Below are 20,699 nucleotides of genomic sequence, written 5' to 3'. Positions count from 1 at the left end.
CAGTTGAAGTTATACCAGTTCTGAGAAGAGTGGAAGATTTACTTCTTATCTTTTGCATACAACACTCCTGCTAATGACGTTTGCTTTTTCTTAAAACAGTATTATAGTGTTACCTCATATTTAGTTTTTAAACTACAGAGCCTCTTCCTAGGAAGCCATTTCCCATTTTGTATTTGTGCAATTGAGTATTCTTTCCTAAATGTGGTACTTTGCATTTGTGCTTATTGAATTTCATCTTCTTTAATTCAGACAATCTCTCCAGATTGTTGGTATCATTTTTAATTCTAATCCTGTTGTCTGAAGTGCTAACTACCCCTCTCAACTTGGTATCATCCACCAAATTTTCAAGTGTATTCTCTAGGTCAGTGGTTCTCAAAGTGATCTGCAGCCACTTTGCAGGTGGGCCGTAGCTTGAGGCTCAGTCCCTCCCCCCTCCACACACAGTGAGGAGCCTGCACTGGCACCCAGCCCTGTGCTTGCCCCCCTCCCAGTGAGGTTAGAGCACCAGTGATGACTTCTTGCAGGGAGGGGGCAAGAAAGCCCCGAGCCTCACTGCCGGATCTGGCTCGTGAGGAGAACAAGCAGCTCTGTGCGCTGCCACTTCCCCCAGCTAGGGGACTGGCAGAACATGGACGTGCTGCCTAGAGGCTTTCCTTGTTGCTCCCATTGACTGGGATTGTGGCCAATGGGAGCAGCGGGAGGCAGTGCCTGCAAGTGGTGTCTGGGAGCAGTGGGGAGGCGAGAGGGGGGAAGGAAGCCAGGTAAGCACCACTCCATCCAGACTCTGCACCCCCATCCCTCTCACACACCCCTCCTGCCAAGACTCTGCACCACCAACCCACTCCTGCTCCCTCCCTTGCTCCTAGCCAGACAGCCTACCTCTAGCCCACTCTGTTTCCTCCCCCTTGACCAAACACGGCACACTCCCTTGTTCCCACACCCTCCCTCCTGGCCAGACACCCTAACCCACTGCTGCATCTTCCCTCCCTTCTAGATCCCTCACCCCCAGCCCGTCCCTGCACTCTCCCTCCCTTCAAGACCTCGCACCCTCACTCCTCCTATACCAAAATTCCTGGTCAGACTCCCCACTCTCAGCCCACTCCAGCACCATTCTCCCCACCCAGACTCCATACCCCCACTTCCTTCTGTACTCCCATCCTTATCCCACTCTCTGGCAGCCTCTTCCCGTACATTGAACCCCTAATTTATGGTCCCATGCCAGAGCCTAGTGGGGCTTACAGAGTCTGCTAACCCTGAGACCTCAGAAGAGTTAAATCTGGCCTGTGGGAAGCCCTGAACCTTGGTCCTCCCTACTCCCCATCCTTGTGGGGCTGGAGCACCAGGGGATTGAGGTGTCTCAGGTGGGAGTCTCATCAGTAAGAGTTAGGGGTATTTTTGTTTTGGGGTGGGTTGCCTCTCACTTTTCGGTGTCCTTCAACTGATTTTTCTGTGGATCTGTGGCCCCCAACCCAAAAAAGTTTCCCCACCCCTGCCTTAAATAAAGACAAAGTTGACACCTTTTGTTTTGGACGTAACATTTTAATATTTTACATTATTAAAATGAAGTTTGGTAAACTAACATGATAAAGTTAAAGCACTTAATCTGTTTAACTATTTTGATTAATAATATTTTCTTTCTAACCTAGTATATATTCCTGCTTATGTTATAGCTGTGTACTTAAGGTTTTATTCTCCAGTAGCCTAATATGAAAAATTTAATATTTAAGATATTTAGAGATAAGAGAAGGAATTTTGTCATCATGGATGGTTGGCTGGTGGTCCATGGAAAGTACAGGGGTCCATGCATTCAGCAGGGTAGGCCACAGGCTAAAAAGTTTGAGAATCACTGCTATAGGTCATTATCCAAATCATTGATAAAGATATTGAACAGAACCAGACCTAGGACAGATCCTTGTGGGACCTCACTTGATATGCCAATCCAGTTAGATTGTGAACTGTTCTCTGAGTATGTTTTTCCAGCCAGGTTTGCTCTCATGTTGTATATGCCATCAATGAAAATATAAGGATACAGGATAACAGTAGTGCAAACATATAAATGCCTTGTTCATTTGCAGCAAAAAAGCTAATCAAAGGGTGCATCCGAAGGAGTATCATAAACAAAACAAAGAAAGTTATGCCATTATGTAATTCCATGGTGAAGCAATTCTACTAACCTTACAATTAGGAAGTTTTTCATAATGTCTAACCGAGGGGTGGGGAACCTTTTTTTGGTCAGGAGCCATTGACTCGAAAAATAATTCAGGGACCACACACCAGAGAGAAGCAAAAAACAAACAAACAATCAAAAACACCCTCAGTGGCTTGGCCCCAGAAAAACAAAACATAACAAAACAAAAAGAAACAAACCTCACTGGCCAGGCCCCTGCAAAAGAAAAATAAGACACACCAGACACACTTGGGGCACCGGTATTCCCTTGCACTCCAACACCATTGGGGCCAGATCCGGCCCCCGTCTTCTCTTGATCTGGCCCGCAACAAGGCTCTGGGCTTACCTGCAAACCACGCTTCCCTACATCAGGGCAAGCTTGTGCTAGAGCTCCAGCCCTCCGGCAGGGCACCAAGGCAAGGAAACTTGCAGCGGGGCTGGAGCACTAGTACTGCCTTGCCCCGTATGGTGAGGGAGGGCAGGTGGAGGAAGGGAAGCCCCAAGCCAAGCTGTGGGCTGGATCAAGGGAAGTCGGGGGCAGGCCATAGGTTCCCCACCCTGATCTAACATAAATCTCTCTTGCTGCAATTTTTAAGTCTAAAACTGCTACCCCCAATTTTGTGTATATGTTTAATTCCATAGTAGATATTGTCTGGAGACATTTCAGAGAAAAGCTACCAAGCTCTTCAAAAGATAGTGGTGTGAGTTAAATTTCTGCATTCTGTTTTGCTTGGAGAAGAGGCTGCTGTCGTGAATCTTATTGATGTGCATCCACACCAAAAATGGAATCACAAAGACTTGGGAAAGGGCTTGTTTCAACTGAGCAACAAGAAAACATGTGGACACTTCTGATTATAACATTAAACCCTAAAAATACCACTTTCCTGATTTGTTTCTAGCAGATGTTCACAGAATACCCATTAGCAGAGATAAGCATCAAAGCCAATCAAATGCTAAAGGAAATAAATAAGCCTGACATCAAGCCTGGATGCTTGATAAAATCAAGTTCTGGCCAAAGGCAACACATTCTCCAGATTGGGAGGTAGTCTCTAGTGAGACGACTTGCCCCCACGCCCGTGTGTTCAACCACAGAAACAGTTAGCTAGGGCACCGGCACGGCTTGGTAAGCTGCTAGCAGGCCACAAGCTGCTTTGTTTATCTAAGTGTCTATAGGTATGGAGCTTTGCAGCTCCCATTGGCTGCGGTTTGCCCTTTCTAGCCAAGGGGAAAGGGCTAGGCTGCCACTTCCTGTAGCTTCCCTTGGCTGGAAACAGCGAACTGTAGCCAATAGGAGCTGTGAAGTCTGTGCCTATGGATGCTTAGCTAAAGAAATCATCTTGCGACTCACCAGTGGCTTACCTGGGTGGGCCCGTGACCCAACTTGAATACTTTTGAGCTAGAGAATTCCAGCCATGCTCAAGTACTCTGTGGTGAGGAGCTATAAGGTGAGAGGCAGACTGTCTTACTGTTGGTTTGGAGACTATTCAGCGCTTTGAAAGAGAACAAGGAGTCAATTCAGAGATTTGAGTGCTGGGATTGTGTACTTATAATGACCTGCTCATCTCGAAGTGGGCAGGTGCATTCTGGACCAGATGACAATTCTGAATGACCATCAAAAGTAGCTCTAAATAGAGCACACAGCAGCAGTCTGCCCAGTGGTGACAAAGGTCTGGATAACCAGAGAGGTCACTCACACTTTTGGTCAGTTGTAGAAGCTTCAATGTACCATCGCTACCTGCAAATCTATCAGCAGTGACATCCAATAGGAATTTTAGACTGCAAACCATTTAGGCAAAATTCAAACAAGCTGTACACTTTCAGTAACTGGTACAGACCCTATACGAGCTAGTTCCTTTAAAAGGTTCAATCCCACATAAGGACTCCCCAGGAAGATGAACCATTGCCCAGCACCACACTGAGATTTTTTGAGGAAGGAAAAATGTCTTTATGCCTGCAAGGTGTTTACCTATGGGCTGCTCTGTGCTCACGAGCACCAGATAGCCAAATTTAGAACTGGAAAAGAATTTTCCACAAGGGTGTATTGGTGGGCAACTTGGGTTTTGGCTTATGTAGGGCTGTGTTTTGCGTATCTGTTCTAAGTGCTTTTGGCCTTCTTCCAGTTTTGCCTAGAGCACACTTGTTAAGCTTAGATGACCATGATTAAATTTCTGGGATTGCTGTCTGTGATTAGAGCTCTGTTAATCTGCAGCTATCTATTTTATATCCATGGGTATTCACTTCCGTAGATGCAGATATCCACAGCTGTTTTTGCAGATGCAGATACAAATTTTGTATCCGCACAGGGCTCTATCTATGATCATTCCTTCATGTACCCTTTCATCCCTGAAGTCTTCCCTTTCTGATCAGGATTGTGGCAGAATGCAGAAATTTACACTACATCACCTGTCTTGTGGATATAAATTAGAGAATTTCATGATGTCACAAACTACTCAAACTTTACTCCATTGGTTATCATGCCAGCAGAATCCTTTGAGTCTGTTCATTATATTACCCCTTAATATGTCACAACTGTGTAGGATCTATGTGAGTATTTTGTATAATTAACTGGTCATTTTTAATTGCCCTGCCAATCATTTGCAATCAAGTACACCTTCTAATTCATAGAGCTGATGTCAAGTCAGGCACTCACATTGTAGTGTACTACACAGATAAAATTGCATTTTGATTCTTTTCTAAAACTCTAAGTTTAAAGCACGTAAAGTGTTGAACTTTGAAAGGAGACCTTTGAAAGGAAATGCCAACAGCTCTTTTTTTTGACAATGAAAATAGTTTTTCCAGTAAAATGTAACCAAATTCTGTAAATGTATTACACTAATGAAATTAATTTAATGGAAAATGATGAGAAGGCCATAAATGCACTGTGTGAGAATCTTCTGACAACATGAGCAGTTATTTAACAGTTTGGTAATAAAGTGAAATTATTAAATATTAGCAGATGTACCCAGCATTGCATGGGTCCTTAACTGTTTTTTTTCTTGCAGAGGATGCAGGAGTCGGAGCATGGCATGGAGGGTGCAGGAGACAGGGCAGGGGCGTTGGAGATGGGGGGGCTCAGGGCATGAGATGGGGGGCAGGAATTAGGGTAGGGCTTGGGGACTCAGGGCAGGGTACTGTGTGTGTGTGTGAGCTCAGAGCAGGGGGTGGGGGATGCATGATTCAGGGCAGGGATGGGGAGCTCAAGGCAGAGGGTTGGAGAGTGTGGGGGCACAGGGCAGAGGGTTAGGAGGTCTGGGGCGGGGGCTCACTGGGGCAACCTGCAGGAGTGAGGGCACCACTGGTCCAGTGGAGGCTGCCAAGGTGCCCGGGGCCATGCTGCTGCAGCAGTGGCCAGGACTGCTCTGGTCTGGAAGCAATGGTGGTTCCCTGGGATGGCCAGGGCCATGCTGGACCAGTAACAACAGTAGCTCCCCAGGACAGCTGGGCAGCTGGGACCCTGCTGGGTTGCCAATTGCAGCTTCTGGAACACTCACAGAGAAGGGGATATGCAGTGCAGCCCGTTGTCTGGTGGTTTGACCGAAGGGGACGGCGTGACTTGGGATCTTCCTGTGACGGGATGGGAAGAGAACAGTGATGTGGCCACACCTCTGTGGCATAATTGTCCCTCCTACCAGCCCCCTCCCTTTCCATGCTATGGAAAACAATCCCATTGCAGGCAGATTCCATTTTCCTGAGACAACCAAACCCTGATCTTGCTTTAGGTTAGGACAAGAGAAAGCTGTATACCGAATTTGGTGGTCCTAGCTCTCACCATTTAGGAGGTGTTCTTGAACAAACAGATAGACAGACACACATTTCTAAAATGTATAGATAGACTGAGGAAGTATTTTTTATATGAGTCAAAGAACAGTTTGTTCTCATTCAGCTTGCTTTTTGAAGAGAACATTTTGGGGCAAAATTCAGCCCAGTTACAATGGGAGTTGTGCCTATGTATCTCAAGGCAGAATTTGTGCTAGTCATCCGTGTTGTGTAATTAACTCTATTCGTATTATTAACTTTATTTTCAAATGTGGGAACTGGTAGTGGCAGGAGTATTTTCAACACAAAAAATGTGTCCTATATCAGTGGAAATTCCTCAAGTAACTGTATTAATGCTTCACTGTACAATTCTGGGCATGTTTATTGGGCCTCATGAATGTCGACATTGGATGCAACATTTGTGGTCAAACACTGATATGGATACAGGATTTTTTGTTTTTGTATGTTAGCTTGAGTTTTGGTGGTGGTGGTGGTTTGGTTGGTTGGTTGGTTGGTTTTTTTTTTTTTTTTTCAAATTTCAAAGTTCTGATCCCACATGGTTGAGAGTGAGGTTTTTTAGCACTACAAATTGTATTAAGAGAATTTTCTGTCATCCTATTCATGTAACTTAGCTTGTAGGCTTTGTTGGGCAAAGACCATCTTGTCATTATGATGCATACAATGCCTAGAACAATGGTGCCTTATTGCCTAATTGGGGCCTCTGGGCACTACCAGAATAGAGACAATTAACTAACAACTTTTATAGTGCCCAAAGTGTGCTAGGCACTTGATAAAACAAGCAGAAAAGCTAAGTCCCAAAGATGTAGTGAGAGTAATACACAGTAATGCGTGGGCTGAGGAGGATAAGGATGTGTTTAGAGGTGCATCATACGTGTGGTTTTTGGCTGCCCTGAAGCAGCAGGAGTGACTGCAAAAAGGCAGTCTCATTTATACTAAGGTTTGGAAAACAACAGAGTCTCTTCTCTCACCCATATTAGGAAGTCCAAAGGAAGGATCCCATTTCCTGAACACTATAGAAGATCTTCAGGAAAGTTCTGCTCACTTTACAGTAAACTAGACTATAGTAAGGTATACGGTACCTTTCTGAACTAGAGAGCTCCTAACTTGCACTCAAATGGTCCATTCACTGGTACATTTTAGGGAATCCACATGAGGGAGCCACTCTACTGCATGCTCCATTTTAAATGAAGCTTAAGGCATAAGACTTACTCATGCACACATTCCTCAGATTAAATGCACAAGGGAGAAGTCCTCTCCTAAAGCATCGTAGCATCTTCTCAGCTCTGACAAGCCATAGCCTGACTGGTGATTTTCCTCACTGCATGGCTCTTGCTATAACATTTATAGTCTCCAAATATGTGTGGCTCAGTAGTATAGTATAGCTGTCCAATCTCTACTGCAACACTTTGCAGCAAAGGATTACACAGCACAACCAATGTGTATCCTACCTTTCAGTTCAGTGTCATGCTCACATAATTCATAGAACAGGTGACATGCCACAGAAAAAAAGGAGGTGCTTGAAAGGGGTCTCATTTTGCTGAGAGATGTGTCACTCTTCTTTAAAAGATGGTATCCTTGATGTTCTGAAGCACTTTTTGAGGAATAATATTTCTCAGAATTGTAAAAAATGGCATTTTATAATTCAGTGTAATCCCGTCAGTCATTTCTGACGTCTCAACATTCCTTATGGCATGCCTAGTTCTACTCTCACTTATACCTTCCATACACAAGTGGAACTCCATAGACATCATAGAAGTTATTCTCAATCTATAATGCTGTAAACAAGTGAAGAATCAGATCCTGTGTCTGGGTGCTAGATTATGTATTTGGATTTTTCATTGAATTGAAAATTAAGCCTAATATCTGGTAGTCACATGGCTACACAGCTGAGGAAGCTCAAGGGTAAGAGTTGATTTTAGGATGCCCGGAATGTGGAATGTACATTTCCTAAAACAGCCTCAAGTTCTGTCTGCTTTAGGCAATGCCATCTCAGGAGCCAACATTTTGCCTATAACTCTGAGCCTGGTTCCTCCCTCATACACTAGGAAAAATCAATGAAATTACCTAGATGCAAAGGATAAGAGAATCAGGTCACTTCTTTTTACCTACACCTCGGGTCTCTCTTTGGGAAGCCTGCATCACGTAGATCAGTGGTTCCCAAAATGTTCGGCATCACGTCCCCTTTTTGATTTTTGAGAAACCCTCCCGCCCCTCTCCCCAAAAAATAGCAGCAAAACTTGTTGAGGGGGGGAAAAAAGGGACTGACTGGGGCCGAAAAAGTCGCGGCCCCTTTAATTCCCGGGACCAATGTTTTAAAAAAAAGGGGGGGGAGTTGTTGACCAAAAAAAAAAAAATGTTGTCCTTTTAAGAGCAGAGCAGGCATTGCCCTTTTGAAGCGTGCATTTTGAAGTCTGCTCGAGATACGCCATCCATTCATTTTCTGAATTTTTTTACAGAACGGACCGGGCTCTTTCTTGGTGGGGGGATTGACAGGAGAGGAGGGGGCTGGGTCGCTTCACGGTTTCCCTCATTCCCCCCCAGAATTTCTTTATGCCCCCCCCCAGGAGGGCGCACCCCCCAGTTTCGGAACCTATGGCATAGATGGATCTAAAAAGATGACAAAACAAAACCAGAACTATCAGGTAAAAATTTAAATCGAATCAAAAACCCATCTGGCCTTAATCCACATATCTGTTCCTGTTGACATCAAAGAGATTCCCATTATGGATCAAGGGCAGCATGTGACTGAAAGTTTGGTGTCAAGACTCCCAACTGCTTAATTGACTGTGCCATGTAAAGATTCACAATGCATATTGAAAGGTGCATCTAAGATCCTTAAAGATCCTTACATTCTGGTCCTATTTAGGGATAGTGCTGAGCCAGGCATATTGGAAAATAGGCTTCATTCAGCAGAGTCGCTCGCTCACTTGTCATTCAGGATTAATTTTTCAGAGACTCAGAATGTGCAGCTCCCTTTGACATCCCTAGTTTTAGTTCTGTTGCACAACAGTGAAATTGGGTCCTAAGGAACGCTAAAAAATGTGAGATTGACAGTTTAAACTCTTGCCTTCTTCCCCAGCTGCTCCATATTAAGTGTCATGCTAAAATAGCTAAACCCAGTATGCTTCTTAGTGTAGGCACAATGTGCCTCAGGTGTCACGTGGCCAAGGTTCATCACTGATTGGATCATTGTATTCCCCAGTCCTGGCTGGGTACTGACAGTGAGTGCTATGTGAATGCTGATTCATAGCCCCTGCCAGACCTTGTAACTGCTTCCATCATCAGTGGATCAGTTTCAGTGGCTTTCTTGGAATGGACATAGTACCAGGATGGCAGACTAATGCATTACAAACTGCATTGTCCAAGGAATGCTGCTGCCTGGCTGGCAATTATTTAGGCATCAAAATATTGGGCAGTGCAATCAAATTGCCAGTGACAGACACAGACTGACTAATCCCGCCAGATCACTTGAAGGATTTAGCTAGAGATCAATTAGGGTGGTGCTGTGAGACAATCTGGCTGTTATGTAACCCCAACCTGGCTCACTGAGATAAGCAGGCTGCAGCCAAGCGAAGGCTTCACAGAATCATAGGGTTGGAAGAGACCCCAGGAGGTCATCAAGACCAACCCCCTGCTCAAAGCAGGACCAATCCCAATTAAATCATCCCAGGCAGGGCTTTGTTAACCCAGGACTTTAAAACTCCTAGGCTATGTCTACATTTAAGCATTTCCGGAAAAGGGTGCCAAACAGAACAGTTTTCCGTTATAAGTATTTCCAGAAAAAGCACGTCTACATTGGCAGGATGCTTTTCTGGAAAAGCACTTTTTCCGGAAAAGCGTCTGTGCCAATGTAGACGCGCTTTTCCGGAAAAAAGCCCTGATCGTCATTTTCACGATCGGGGCTTTTTTGCAGAAAAGACTACTGTGCTGACTACACTGGCCCTTTTCCAGAACAGTTTTTCCAGAAAAGGACTTTTGCCCGAACGGGAGCAGCATAGTTTTTCCGGAAAAACACTGACAATTTTACAGTAGATCGTCATTGCTTTTCCAGAAAAGCAACCGGCCAGTGTAGACAGCTGGCAAGTTATTCTGGAAAAACGGCTCAGTGTAGACACAGCCCTAGGGATGTAGATTCCAGTGCTTCACCACCCTCCTAGTGAAACAGTTTTTCCTAAAATCCAACCTAGACCTCCCCCACTGCAACCTGAGACCATTGCTCCTTGTTCTGCCATTCGTCACCACAAAGAACAGTCTCTCTCCAGCCTCACTTTTGGTGACTTTTGCACATTGATAGCACTTTTGTCGCCAAAACTCCCTAGAGTAGACATAGCCTCAGTCCTGAAAGATTTATTTCCTCTGCCTTGCTCTTGTACCTCTGTAAATCTGAGAAATGGGAGGAAAACACTGCAAGTTCATGCCATAGGAATCACAGGGACTTGAAATGACTGGGAGAGAGACATCTCTGACCACCAACCATCGAGTGGAACTGCTGTGACTTGGAGAAAGGTGCCTCAGTCTGCTGGCCCCAGCGCACAGAATTTCCCAGGACTTTCCATGGCAGGGGAGAGGCACTTCCTCCCAGCCCCAGTCCAGCCCTGGCATGCATCTGCTGCGGCTGCGGCAGAGGTGCCCCTTCCTCATTCCCTACCCAGCCTACCCTGGATATGCCAGAGCCATGTTGTGGCACCCCTCCCCAGCCAGGCCCTGCTGGAGCTGCTGCAGTCATGGAGAGGTGCTTCTCATCTGGTCCTGAGTGGCTGCAGTGACGGGGCGGGAGGTTGTGTTCTCTCTCCATAGAGGCCTGCATTCCCTCCAAACCCTTCGTTCCTCAGCCCCACCCTAGAGTCTGCACCCCCATCTGGAGCACTCACTCTCCCACAGAACCCAGCCCTGAGCCTACTCCTGCACCCCAAGCCTGGTATCTTTGGCCCTACCCCAGAGCCTGCACCCCTAGTCATCACCGTCACCCTTGACACATCCCAGTGCTCTGTCCCAGCCCTCAGCCCCCTCCTGCCACACACCATCCATGTGCAGATTGAGTTCTGTGATGTGCATCTGTATAGGCGTTATGTGTCACACATCACCTCCATCATGGTGCACATAATAAAATTCATTCCACACATGGACATAAAAATTGGAACACTGGTTGAGACACTGTAATTAATTTTAATTTGTTATATCATGTTTTGTGAAATTGTCAAATACAAGTGTTACATCTAAGCATATTGGTTGTTTGTAAGTGGTACCTTTGAGCTGGCACCATTGCATAGATTAGCTCAGGTTTACTCCTGGAGGTTCTTCAGTCATGCCAGTGTGTTCAGGGCCCAGCCAGAGGGAGGCAACACTAAGGTTAATTTCCTTTATAAGTAAAAGGACTGCAGCAAAGCAGTGGATAGAGCATTCCCATCTATACAACATCACCGTGGGAAAACTCGGGATCTCCATTACTGTCAACATTAGGCATTTAAGTACATAAGAAGGCGGGTCCTGAGGAACCCAGAAAGGAAAGGGTAAGAGAGAAGTTACACATAATTATATGAAACTTCCATAGGGTGTTTAGTTTAATATGCAAAAGAAAATGTTACTGTTGTGTTGCTTCACCTTTTGGATCACCTGTCTCTCCCCAAAAGGATGTTTTCCAAAATATTGGATCACATTGTGTTTCCCTGGGGCAAAAAAGGGTTAATCTCTGTTCTAAAACAACCTGCTCATCAGAAAAGGACAAGGTGCACAAAGCATCCATCCCATTGTTCCAGAACACAATTTGGGCAATCTGGATTTGTCTACACTACCAGGCGCCCATTCGGTCAATATTACTCCTCTATGAGATATCAGTCTCTACAGAAGCTTGTCTTCATCAAAGGACAGGGTTCAGAAACTTTTGGCCATAAGACAGCATGTCATTCATTTCTCGGTCACATCTATAAGAGCTCTGACGTCTCAGAACGGTTTTCTTGCACCAGATCTCTGTTGTGAGTGATGTTCCACTTCTGTCCTCTACAGAAATTTCTTAATTTCTTTCCAGAAGTTTATTATTTTCTAGGACACATCACCTTGGCTCTCCTTTATCCCATTGTCAAGGTGCATTCAGAGGCTCATAGCATGTCAGAATCAAATAAGCTTAATGGGGTTTGGGAGAAATGTATGCTAGGTCCAAAAGGAAGCTCATTTGGGGAACAATTTCATCTGGAGTTAATGGAAGAATGGACTTCCTACATAGTATCAACTGAATCAAGCTCAGAGCAATCAGATGGGTTCTAAGAACTATGACACCAACCCAGATCAGCCAACATCTATGTTTTGCAACACGTTGGAAGTGACTTTTATCAACAAGGAAGAATGAACCAGCATCCGGGATCCAACAAAGGTACTGAATTTTCATTCCAGATGAGAAGATGATCAGGCACCAGAAGCATAACTGACTATTTTCTGTTCACAATATTCTCCAGCATAATAGAAAAAATAAAATCAAACTTGTAGAAGAGTCAGATGGCCCCACATTGTCTAAGTTGGTTTTCATCTCCATTTCTGGTGGCAAACATCAATCAGTTGTACCTTATTCACAATAAGGATCTTCTGTCAGGGACTAAAATTCTTCACACAGGACCAGAGAATTCATCCCTGATGCATAATATTTGAGAGATACCAAGTACATTAAACTTCCGATAATCCGGCACCTTTAGGACCCAGGGGGTGCCGGATTATCAGATATGCCAGACTATTGGAAGGGGGGGCTATGAGGGGTCTGGGGTGGGGTGGGGTGGGGGGATGCCACCTCAGGCCTCTCATAGCCCCCCCTTCCGATAGTCCGGCTCTGCCCCAGGCGTCCCTGATTCAGCCGCTGCTGGTCAGTTTCAGCAGTGGCTGAATCGGTACACCTGCAGCAGAGCAGCTGGAGTGCTGCCGGGTTGGTCCTGTAGCACCGACCCTTGGCGCTGCGAGACCAACCCAGCAGCACCCCAGCTGCTCTGCCTCAGGTGTTCCCAAGTCAGCCGCTGCTGATACTGACCAGTGGCTGACTCCAGAAAGCCCGAGGCAGAGCTGCTCTGCCCCGGGCTTCCTGGAGTCAGCCGCTGGTCAGTTTCAACAGCAGCTGAATTGGGACGCCTGGGACAGAGCAGCTGGGGCACTGCTGGGTTGGTCCCTGCAGCGCTGCACCTCAGTGCTGCGGGGACCAACCTGGCAGCACCCTAGCTGCTCTGTCCCAGGTGTACCCAAGTCAGCTGCTGCTGAAACTGATCAGGGGCTGATTCCAGGAAGCCGGGGCAGAGCAGCTCTGCCTCGGGCTTCCTGGAGTCAGCCGCTGGTCAGTTTCAGCAGCGGCTGAATCGGGGACAGCTGGGGTGCTGCCGGGTTGGTCCCACAGCCCCGAGGGGCAGCGCTACGGGATCTACCCGGCAGCACTCCAGTTGCTCTGCCCCCAGCTTCCCTGATTCAGCCGCTGGTCAGTTTTAGCAACGGCTGAATCAGAGAAGCCGGGGGCAGAGCAGCTCCAATGGTCCGGCTGCCCGGAGCACTTCCGGGTTCCTGATGGTGCTGGACCATCAGGAGTACCGGACCATCAGATGCCGAACCATCGGAGTTTTACTGTAAATCAAATATTCAGATGTTAACCCTGAAAAAGTATTTCACAAATAGCTTCCTCAGAGGTCAGGGCTATGGATATGGCATAGTGTTAAGTTACTAGTATAGATGGATCAAATCAATGCATGAGTAAAGCTTTCTGAGTTTCTACAGTAAAATATGGTGCTAAAATCTCAGGGAGGTGACAGCATGTGTGCCCAGATGCAGAAATTTAGGCACCTAGGGAGCTTGTACTACAAAATTTGGGTGCTGAGTTTAGGGAGCTACAGGTGTCCGTGGCAGCTGAGAATTTTTATGAATCACAGTGATGCCTAAAAACGGGACTTAGGGTCTGAAGTACCTTTGTACATACTGCCCGTGGTGCCTAGACAATAGAGGCGTAGCAGGATAGTCAAAAGCTCCTAAACAGGTTAGCCCTCTAACTGCCATTAGCCCAAAATTCATATGTGGTGCTGGGACTTTCTGGGTGCGCAATGTGATACACCTAAGGCAAGAGTTGCAGAATGGCTGAGTATTCACAAGTGCCACTGAAGTCACTGTTACCTACGTAGAAAAATCAGGTCTTGGGCCTCACAAATTAAGCACCAAAATTAATGGGCACTTTTGATACCTTTTCTTTAATCTCTCCATGCCTCCATTCCCAAGCTGCAAATAGTAATAATACCACCACCTCCCACTGGGGTGGTTTGGGAAGATAAATTCATTTAAATCTGAAGCACACAGATACTGGTGTGAGGGCACCACAAGAGGAAATGATCAGTGCAGGTTTTGAATGGTGTACATTAAGTAAAGCCTGGGACCACACATGTAACAAGGAGGATATAAACAAACATTCACTGAATGAGGTTAGCATCCTGTGGAGATGGAATGATATAATTAAAGACTCTACCATAATGTATATGCACAAAGGAAGTGAATGGACAGTAGTGCAGAGCAGTGCTCCATCCATGCCAGCTGGTCACACCCACAACATATCCTCTATGAAGGCTAGTAGAATGTGGTGTAAATCCAACTCTGGGTGTGAATCCCCAGTTGCTCAATTAAGGCAGCTTTATGGCCTCTTTGTGCTGCCATAGTGCAACAAAGTGGCTCTATCAGGGCTAAGGACATCATTTGCACAGCACTTTATGATCTCTTGGAATGAAAGGTGCTAGTCATGTCAAATGTGATTATCATGGCCAGGTCTGCACTAGAGTTTTGTTAGCATAGCTATGAAATGTGTATGGAAAAAAACCACACCCAACAACTACAACTACACCAGCAAAAGCACCGGTGTAGAGGCAGCCCTGTCAATATGAGACTGCTTCTGTTGGTATAGCTAACATTACTCACGGAAGTGGTATTACTGCACTGAGAGAAAAACTGTCAGCATATGCTGCGTATGGACTAGGAGGCTCTGCCAGTATAGCTATGTGCCACTACAGTTATATTGGCAGAGCCTGCATAGTGGAGACTAGCCCCACCACAGTATTTATGCACTTTCTTTCAAGGTACAACGCAAGGAAGCATGCAGCTTGCAATTAGGCTGCCTCAGGCTTAAAGGTCTATCATATTTCAGTATTCAGTAGGATAAATGTTCTGAAAATTATGTTTAAACAAAGAAGAAAAAATATAACAAGTGGTCTGAACACTGAAAATGTACATTTGTTCCTCTTTGGATTATATATTGAATAGTTGCTCCAGTGACTGCAATTAATAAACATTTATTTTCAATGCATTTTGTTGCAGGCTGAATACTTTTATGAGTTCCTGTCCTTGCGCTCACTGGATAAAGGCATAATGGCTGATCCAACTATAAATATCCCCCTGCTTGGAACAGTTCCCCACAAAGCATCAGGTTTGTATTGTTCATGTTATAAATATAAAGTTTCTGGAAAAATACATTCTAAAGCAAATAGTTAAAAGGGTAACTACCGTATTATAAATTGTACTGTAAATTTTAGCATAAAGGAAATGTTTGTTATAATGATGAACACTTGTTCCATGTAAATAATATGAAATCATTTTAGAGTATTTCATTACTAAAAATCTAATGAACAGCGTTTTAAAGTTATTTTTCTTCTTTGAGCCAAATCTTGTTACTCTTAGTCATGGAAATAGGCCAGCAGGAGTTGGTCCAAAGTTTGATGCATAAAATTCATTTATATGAAGCATTACTGTGGTTCAAAATTTTTACAAAGGCATTATTATTTTATTTTAGTTAATAACATCTGTGTAATAGTAGTAGTAGTTAAATAATAGTCAATGGTTATAGTATTGTGGACATTACATATACATAAGGGAACTAATTTTCACTTCATATAGTCATTTAGATCTGTGCACAGCCAGTATAAAGTAAGCAAATAATATTCAGATAGTCTGACTTTGTTTTTCAAAATTTTTCATTATCAAAAATGATTTTTAATTTTGGTTTTGTTTAAACTAAGGGCATGTCTATACTAGGAAATTATTTCAGAATAACTAAATTCGGCTTAATAACCCCTGATTTTACAAAATCAAAATAGCATGTTTCCACTACAGAGAAGCCTCAAAATTAGTCCGAGGCAAACTCTGTTAATGTGGACACACAACCTCAACTTAGAGCTCCAGGAAGCACTGGAGAATAATTAGTTTGAATTACGCTGGGGAATAGTTATTTTAAAATAGCAGCACCGAAGCATCCACACTACTGCAATTTTGAAATAACTATTTTGTAATTAGCATTATTCCCCAAGGAAAGCAGGAGTACAGATTTTGAAATAAGCAGCCCATTTTTTTTGAAATAACGGGCTTGGTCGTGTGTACGCTTTGCTTATAAATTCGACCTAAGGAGGGTTATTTCAAAATACACCTTAGTGTAGACCAGGGCTTAATGACTAAGATGACTCATTAAAAATTATACAGTAGCAAAAGCAAAAGCAAAAACAAAAACAAAAACAAAAAAATGGGAAAGTGGAGGGGGAGATGGGAAAGTGGAGGAGGGAAAACAGACTTCCCTTTTTTCAATTTACTGTAGTCACACTGTAGAATTTTTATTAAAAAAAATGGTAATGAAATGGTGTAATGTACCTATTTTGAAAGTGAAAGACTATAAAGGAAGCATTTTGATGGCAGTATCAATTCAGTATTAATAAAAATAAATTAAAAATTACTAGGGGGCTGCACCCCGTGCTCGCTGCACTTTCCAATTCCTCAAGCCTGTTAATCTTGCACTGATTATATAGAAAAGTGAACACACAAAGCTGTATAGAAAAAAACTGCTAATTAATCTATTGCTCATGTACTACAGTAAACCTCCAATTGTCCGGCATCCAGTGGTCCGGCACTCCTGATAGTCTGGCTCCAACTGGAACCCGGAAGTGCTCCGGTCAGCCAGACAATTGGAGCTGCTCTGCCCCCGGCTTCTCCAAGTCCACTGCTGCTGAAACTGAGCAGTTTCAGCAGCGGCTGACTTGGGGAAGCCGGGGGCAGAGCAGCTGGGGTGCTGCTGGGTTGGTCCCGCAGCGCCGCCTTCTGCCACGCTGTGCAGTTCCCTGCTGACCCCTTACCCCAGACCCCTCATAGCCCCCCTTCCGGTACTCCGGCATATCTGATAATCCGGCACCGCCGGGTCCTAAAGGTACCGGATTATTGGAAGTTTATTGTACATGTTACAGATGGCTCTACGGACAGATCTTAGTTTCACAGTTGCTTCTGGTAGAAGCACAAATAAGCGAGATGCTGAGACTCCACTTTCAAGTAGGCTGATGATGTCATTCTGTTGCCCAACAGGAAAAACTTTTTTATACATATAGAGAGAGAAAAATTAAATTAAATATCAAGATTGGAAAAGAGCATTTTTTAATAAATTCTTTTAGATTGAAAATGTTCACCAGCTTAGTGGTAAATCAGACTTATTGGCTACGTCTACACTGGCATGATTTTCCAAAAAATGCTTTTAACAGAAAAGTTTTCCGTTAAAAGCATTTTCAGAAAAGCGCATCTAGATTGGCAGGATGCTTTTCCGCACAAGCACTTTTTGCGGAAAAGCGACCGTGGCCAATCTAGACACGCTTTTCCGCAAAAAAGCCCCGATCGCCATTTTTGCGATTGGGGATTTTTTGCGGAAAACAGTACTGTGCTGTCTACACTGGCCCTTTTGTGCAAAAGTCTTTCGGAAAAAGACTTTTGCCCGAATGGGAGCAGCATAGTATTTCCGGAAAAGCACTGATGATTTTACATGAGATCGTCAGTGCTTTTCCTGAAATTCAAGCGGCCAGTGTAGACAGATGGCAAGTTTTTCCGGAAAAGCTGCTGATTTTCTGGAAAAACTTGCCAGTCTAGACACAGCCATTGTGTCTGTGCAGAGGTAATGTTATTCCAGAGTTTTTGTAGGATGAGATGCATTTGAAAACTCCAGCAAAACTGGTAGAGCCTTCCAATACATGGGCAATTTGATTGAGATGAGTCAGTTTATCATTCAGTAGTTGATTTACTTGTGTGCTGCAGTGCTGTTAAAAATGTTATTTATTCACTAACCCCAATCTAATGTCACATCTTTTTCTAATCTACAAACCCAAGGGTTTATGCCCCTTGCTCCCTACCCCCAGCAAGTATATGCTAGACTTGACCACCGAGGCTTAGACTGTGATATCCTTACTCACCCTGAATAGTACCTCACCTGATGATAGTATCACTAAAATCAATAGGAATACTTGTGTAATAAGGTACTCCTTACACCTTGTGTTCACTGCAAAAAATAATTGTGTTTTCAAATTGAGATAGCTAACCTTAGGATAGCAATCTCAAAGTAAAATCCTAGTGGAGGCAAAGCACAAAAAGGTTTTACATTGACACAATTAGTTCCATCCACCTAGAGTATATATCATTACAGTTTGTCTATACAAAAAAGTGTGCAGCTTTAATTATACCAGTAACTATCCAGTTATACTTCAAGCACTACATTCCTCTCTATGTGGACATAGCTTTGGAGATTTGGTTAATTCAGGCTAAACTGATATGAGCACCTTCATACTGGCATAATTACATTCACATTATAGATTTCACTGGTACAACTATTTCAATAAAAATAAATCTCAACTCTCACTAACATAGGGTAAGTCTACACTACAGAGTTAGTTCGAACTAACGGACGTTAGTTCGAACTAACTTTCATAGGCGCTACACTAGCGCTCCGCTAGTTCGAACTTAATTCGAACTAGCGGAGCGCTTAGTTCGAACTAGGAAAACCTCATTTTACGAGGATTAAGCCTAGTTCGAACTAGCTAGTTCGAATTAAGGGGTGTGTAGCCCCTTAATTCGAACTAGTGGGAGGCTAGCCCTCCCCAGGTTTCCCTGGTGGCCACTCTGGCCAACACCAGGGAAACTCTATTGCCCCCCTCCTGGCCCCGGACCCCTTAAAGGGGCACGGGCTGGCTACAGTGCCCAAGCCAGGTGCAAGCCTGCCAGCACCCAGCCAGCAGACCCTGCACCTGGCACGGCTCGAGCCAGCCACCCGATGCCCCCCAGCCCTCCCCCTCTTCCCGGGACCAGGCTGGTGGCTCCCGGGAGTTTGCCCGGGACCGCAAGAGGCGGGCACCCGCCTGGGCTAGTGCGGACATCGTGGACCTTGTCCACGATCTCTGCATTAGGCACAGGAAAGTGGCCGTCTAGGGCAGGAGAGCTGCCAGCCTGGCCACCCAGGAGCAGGTGTGCATGAAAATCAAGGGGGTCCACTGAGACCCCCGACCCTGAGCTTACAATGGCCGTCCTGGGTCAGACCAAAGGTCAATCTAGCCCAGTAGCCTGTCTGCCGACAGCGGCCAACCCTAGGGACCCTGGAGGGGATGGACCAAAGACAGTGACCAAGCCATTTGTCTCGTGCCATCCCTCTCCAGCCTTCCACAAACCTTGGCCAGGGACACCACTCCTACCCCCTGGCTAATAGCACTCCATGGACCCAACCTCCATGACTTGATCTCACGTCCCTTTAAACTCTGTTCTAGTTCTAGCCTTCACAGCCTCCTGCAGAAAGGAGTTCCACAGGTTGACTATTTGCTTTGTGAAGAACAACTTTCTGTTACTAGTTTGAAGCCTGCTACTCATTCCTTTCCTTTGGTGTCCTCTAGTCCTTCTTTATGGGAACTAATGAAGAACTTTTCTGTATGCACCCTCTCCACCCAACTCCTGCTTTTAGAGACCTCTATCCTGTCCCCCCTCCGTCTCCTCTTTTCTAAGCTGAGAAGTCCCAGTCTCTTTAGCCTCTCTTCATATGGGACCTGTTCCCAACCTCTGATCATTTTAGTTGCCCTCCCCTCTCCCACCCTCTCTCTTCCCCTCTCCCACATCCTTTTCCCAGTCTCCCCCAGTTTTGTTCAATAAAGACAGATTCCATTTTTGAACACAATTGTCCTTTATTTTGTACATCAAGAAAAGGGGCTAAGGAAGGGTAAGTGGAAGGAGGTGAGGGAGGAATTGGGTACTAGCCCCCGATGGGGAGGACTGGGCTGGCTCTGCGGGCTTCTGGGGGTGGAAGCTCTCCTGCAGCCCCCCAATTGCCCCATCTTCCCAGATGGCAGCCTGCGGCAAGTGCAGCCGGTCTGATGGCCGAGTGCTGTGATGTGCCCAGTGTGGACACTCCGGGCACTCCAAGCCAGGACTGGTTTGCAAGCGGGGCACCCCTGAGAACTGTCTGTCCGGGGTGGGGGTCGGGTCCCTTTAAGCGCAGCCCTTGGCTAGCCTGAGACAGCATCTCCACGCTCTAAGTCCTCCTGTGATGCCCTGCCGGCACTGCTTCCGGCCATCCTTAAGCCCGGTTCAGGGTCCACTTAATGTGGACATGCTAGTTCGAATTAGCAAAACACTAATTTGAACTAGTTTTTAGTTCTAGACGCGTTAGTTCGAATTAGCTTAGTTCGAATTAACTAATTAATTAAAGCATAAGCTTTCCATGGGTAAAACCCACTTCATCAGATGAACTGCAGTGGAAGTTACTAAAGCCTTATATATATATATTTGAACTAAGTTCGAATTAGTGCTGTAGTGTAGACGTACCCATAGCTATACTTGTACAAAAACTATGGCTTAAACCATGCCAAAATCTTGCCTACAACGATCTCCTTTACAACCCTTTACATTGAAGCTACTATCAGATAACTCACATATAATTGGACCATGTTCAGGGACCTCTGAATGCTCTGAAAGATTATCCCAA

At 45.1% G+C, this 20,699-nt stretch overlaps 1 protein-coding gene across 2 annotated transcripts in view; it reads left to right on the top strand.

Moving 5' to 3' along the window:
- The window catches only part of WIF1 (Wnt inhibitory factor 1), a 67,804-nt gene that overhangs the window by 17,306 nt on the left and 29,799 nt on the right, over positions 1-20,699 (top strand). For both annotated transcript variants that reach the window (XM_014577093.3, XM_006130199.4), the window contains exon 3: positions 15,257-15,365. In XM_014577093.3, the coding sequence (XP_014432579.1) occupies positions 15,257-15,365 (109 nt within the window). The remainder of the gene's footprint in view (positions 1-15,256; positions 15,366-20,699) is intronic.

Source organism: Pelodiscus sinensis, chromosome 1, assembly GCF_049634645.1.
Source record: "Pelodiscus sinensis isolate JC-2024 chromosome 1, ASM4963464v1, whole genome shotgun sequence".
NCBI lineage: Eukaryota > Metazoa > Chordata > Testudines > Trionychidae > Pelodiscus > Pelodiscus sinensis.
The sequence above is the reverse complement of the archived record's forward strand: the minus strand, read 5'-3'. Positions and strand labels throughout refer to the sequence as shown.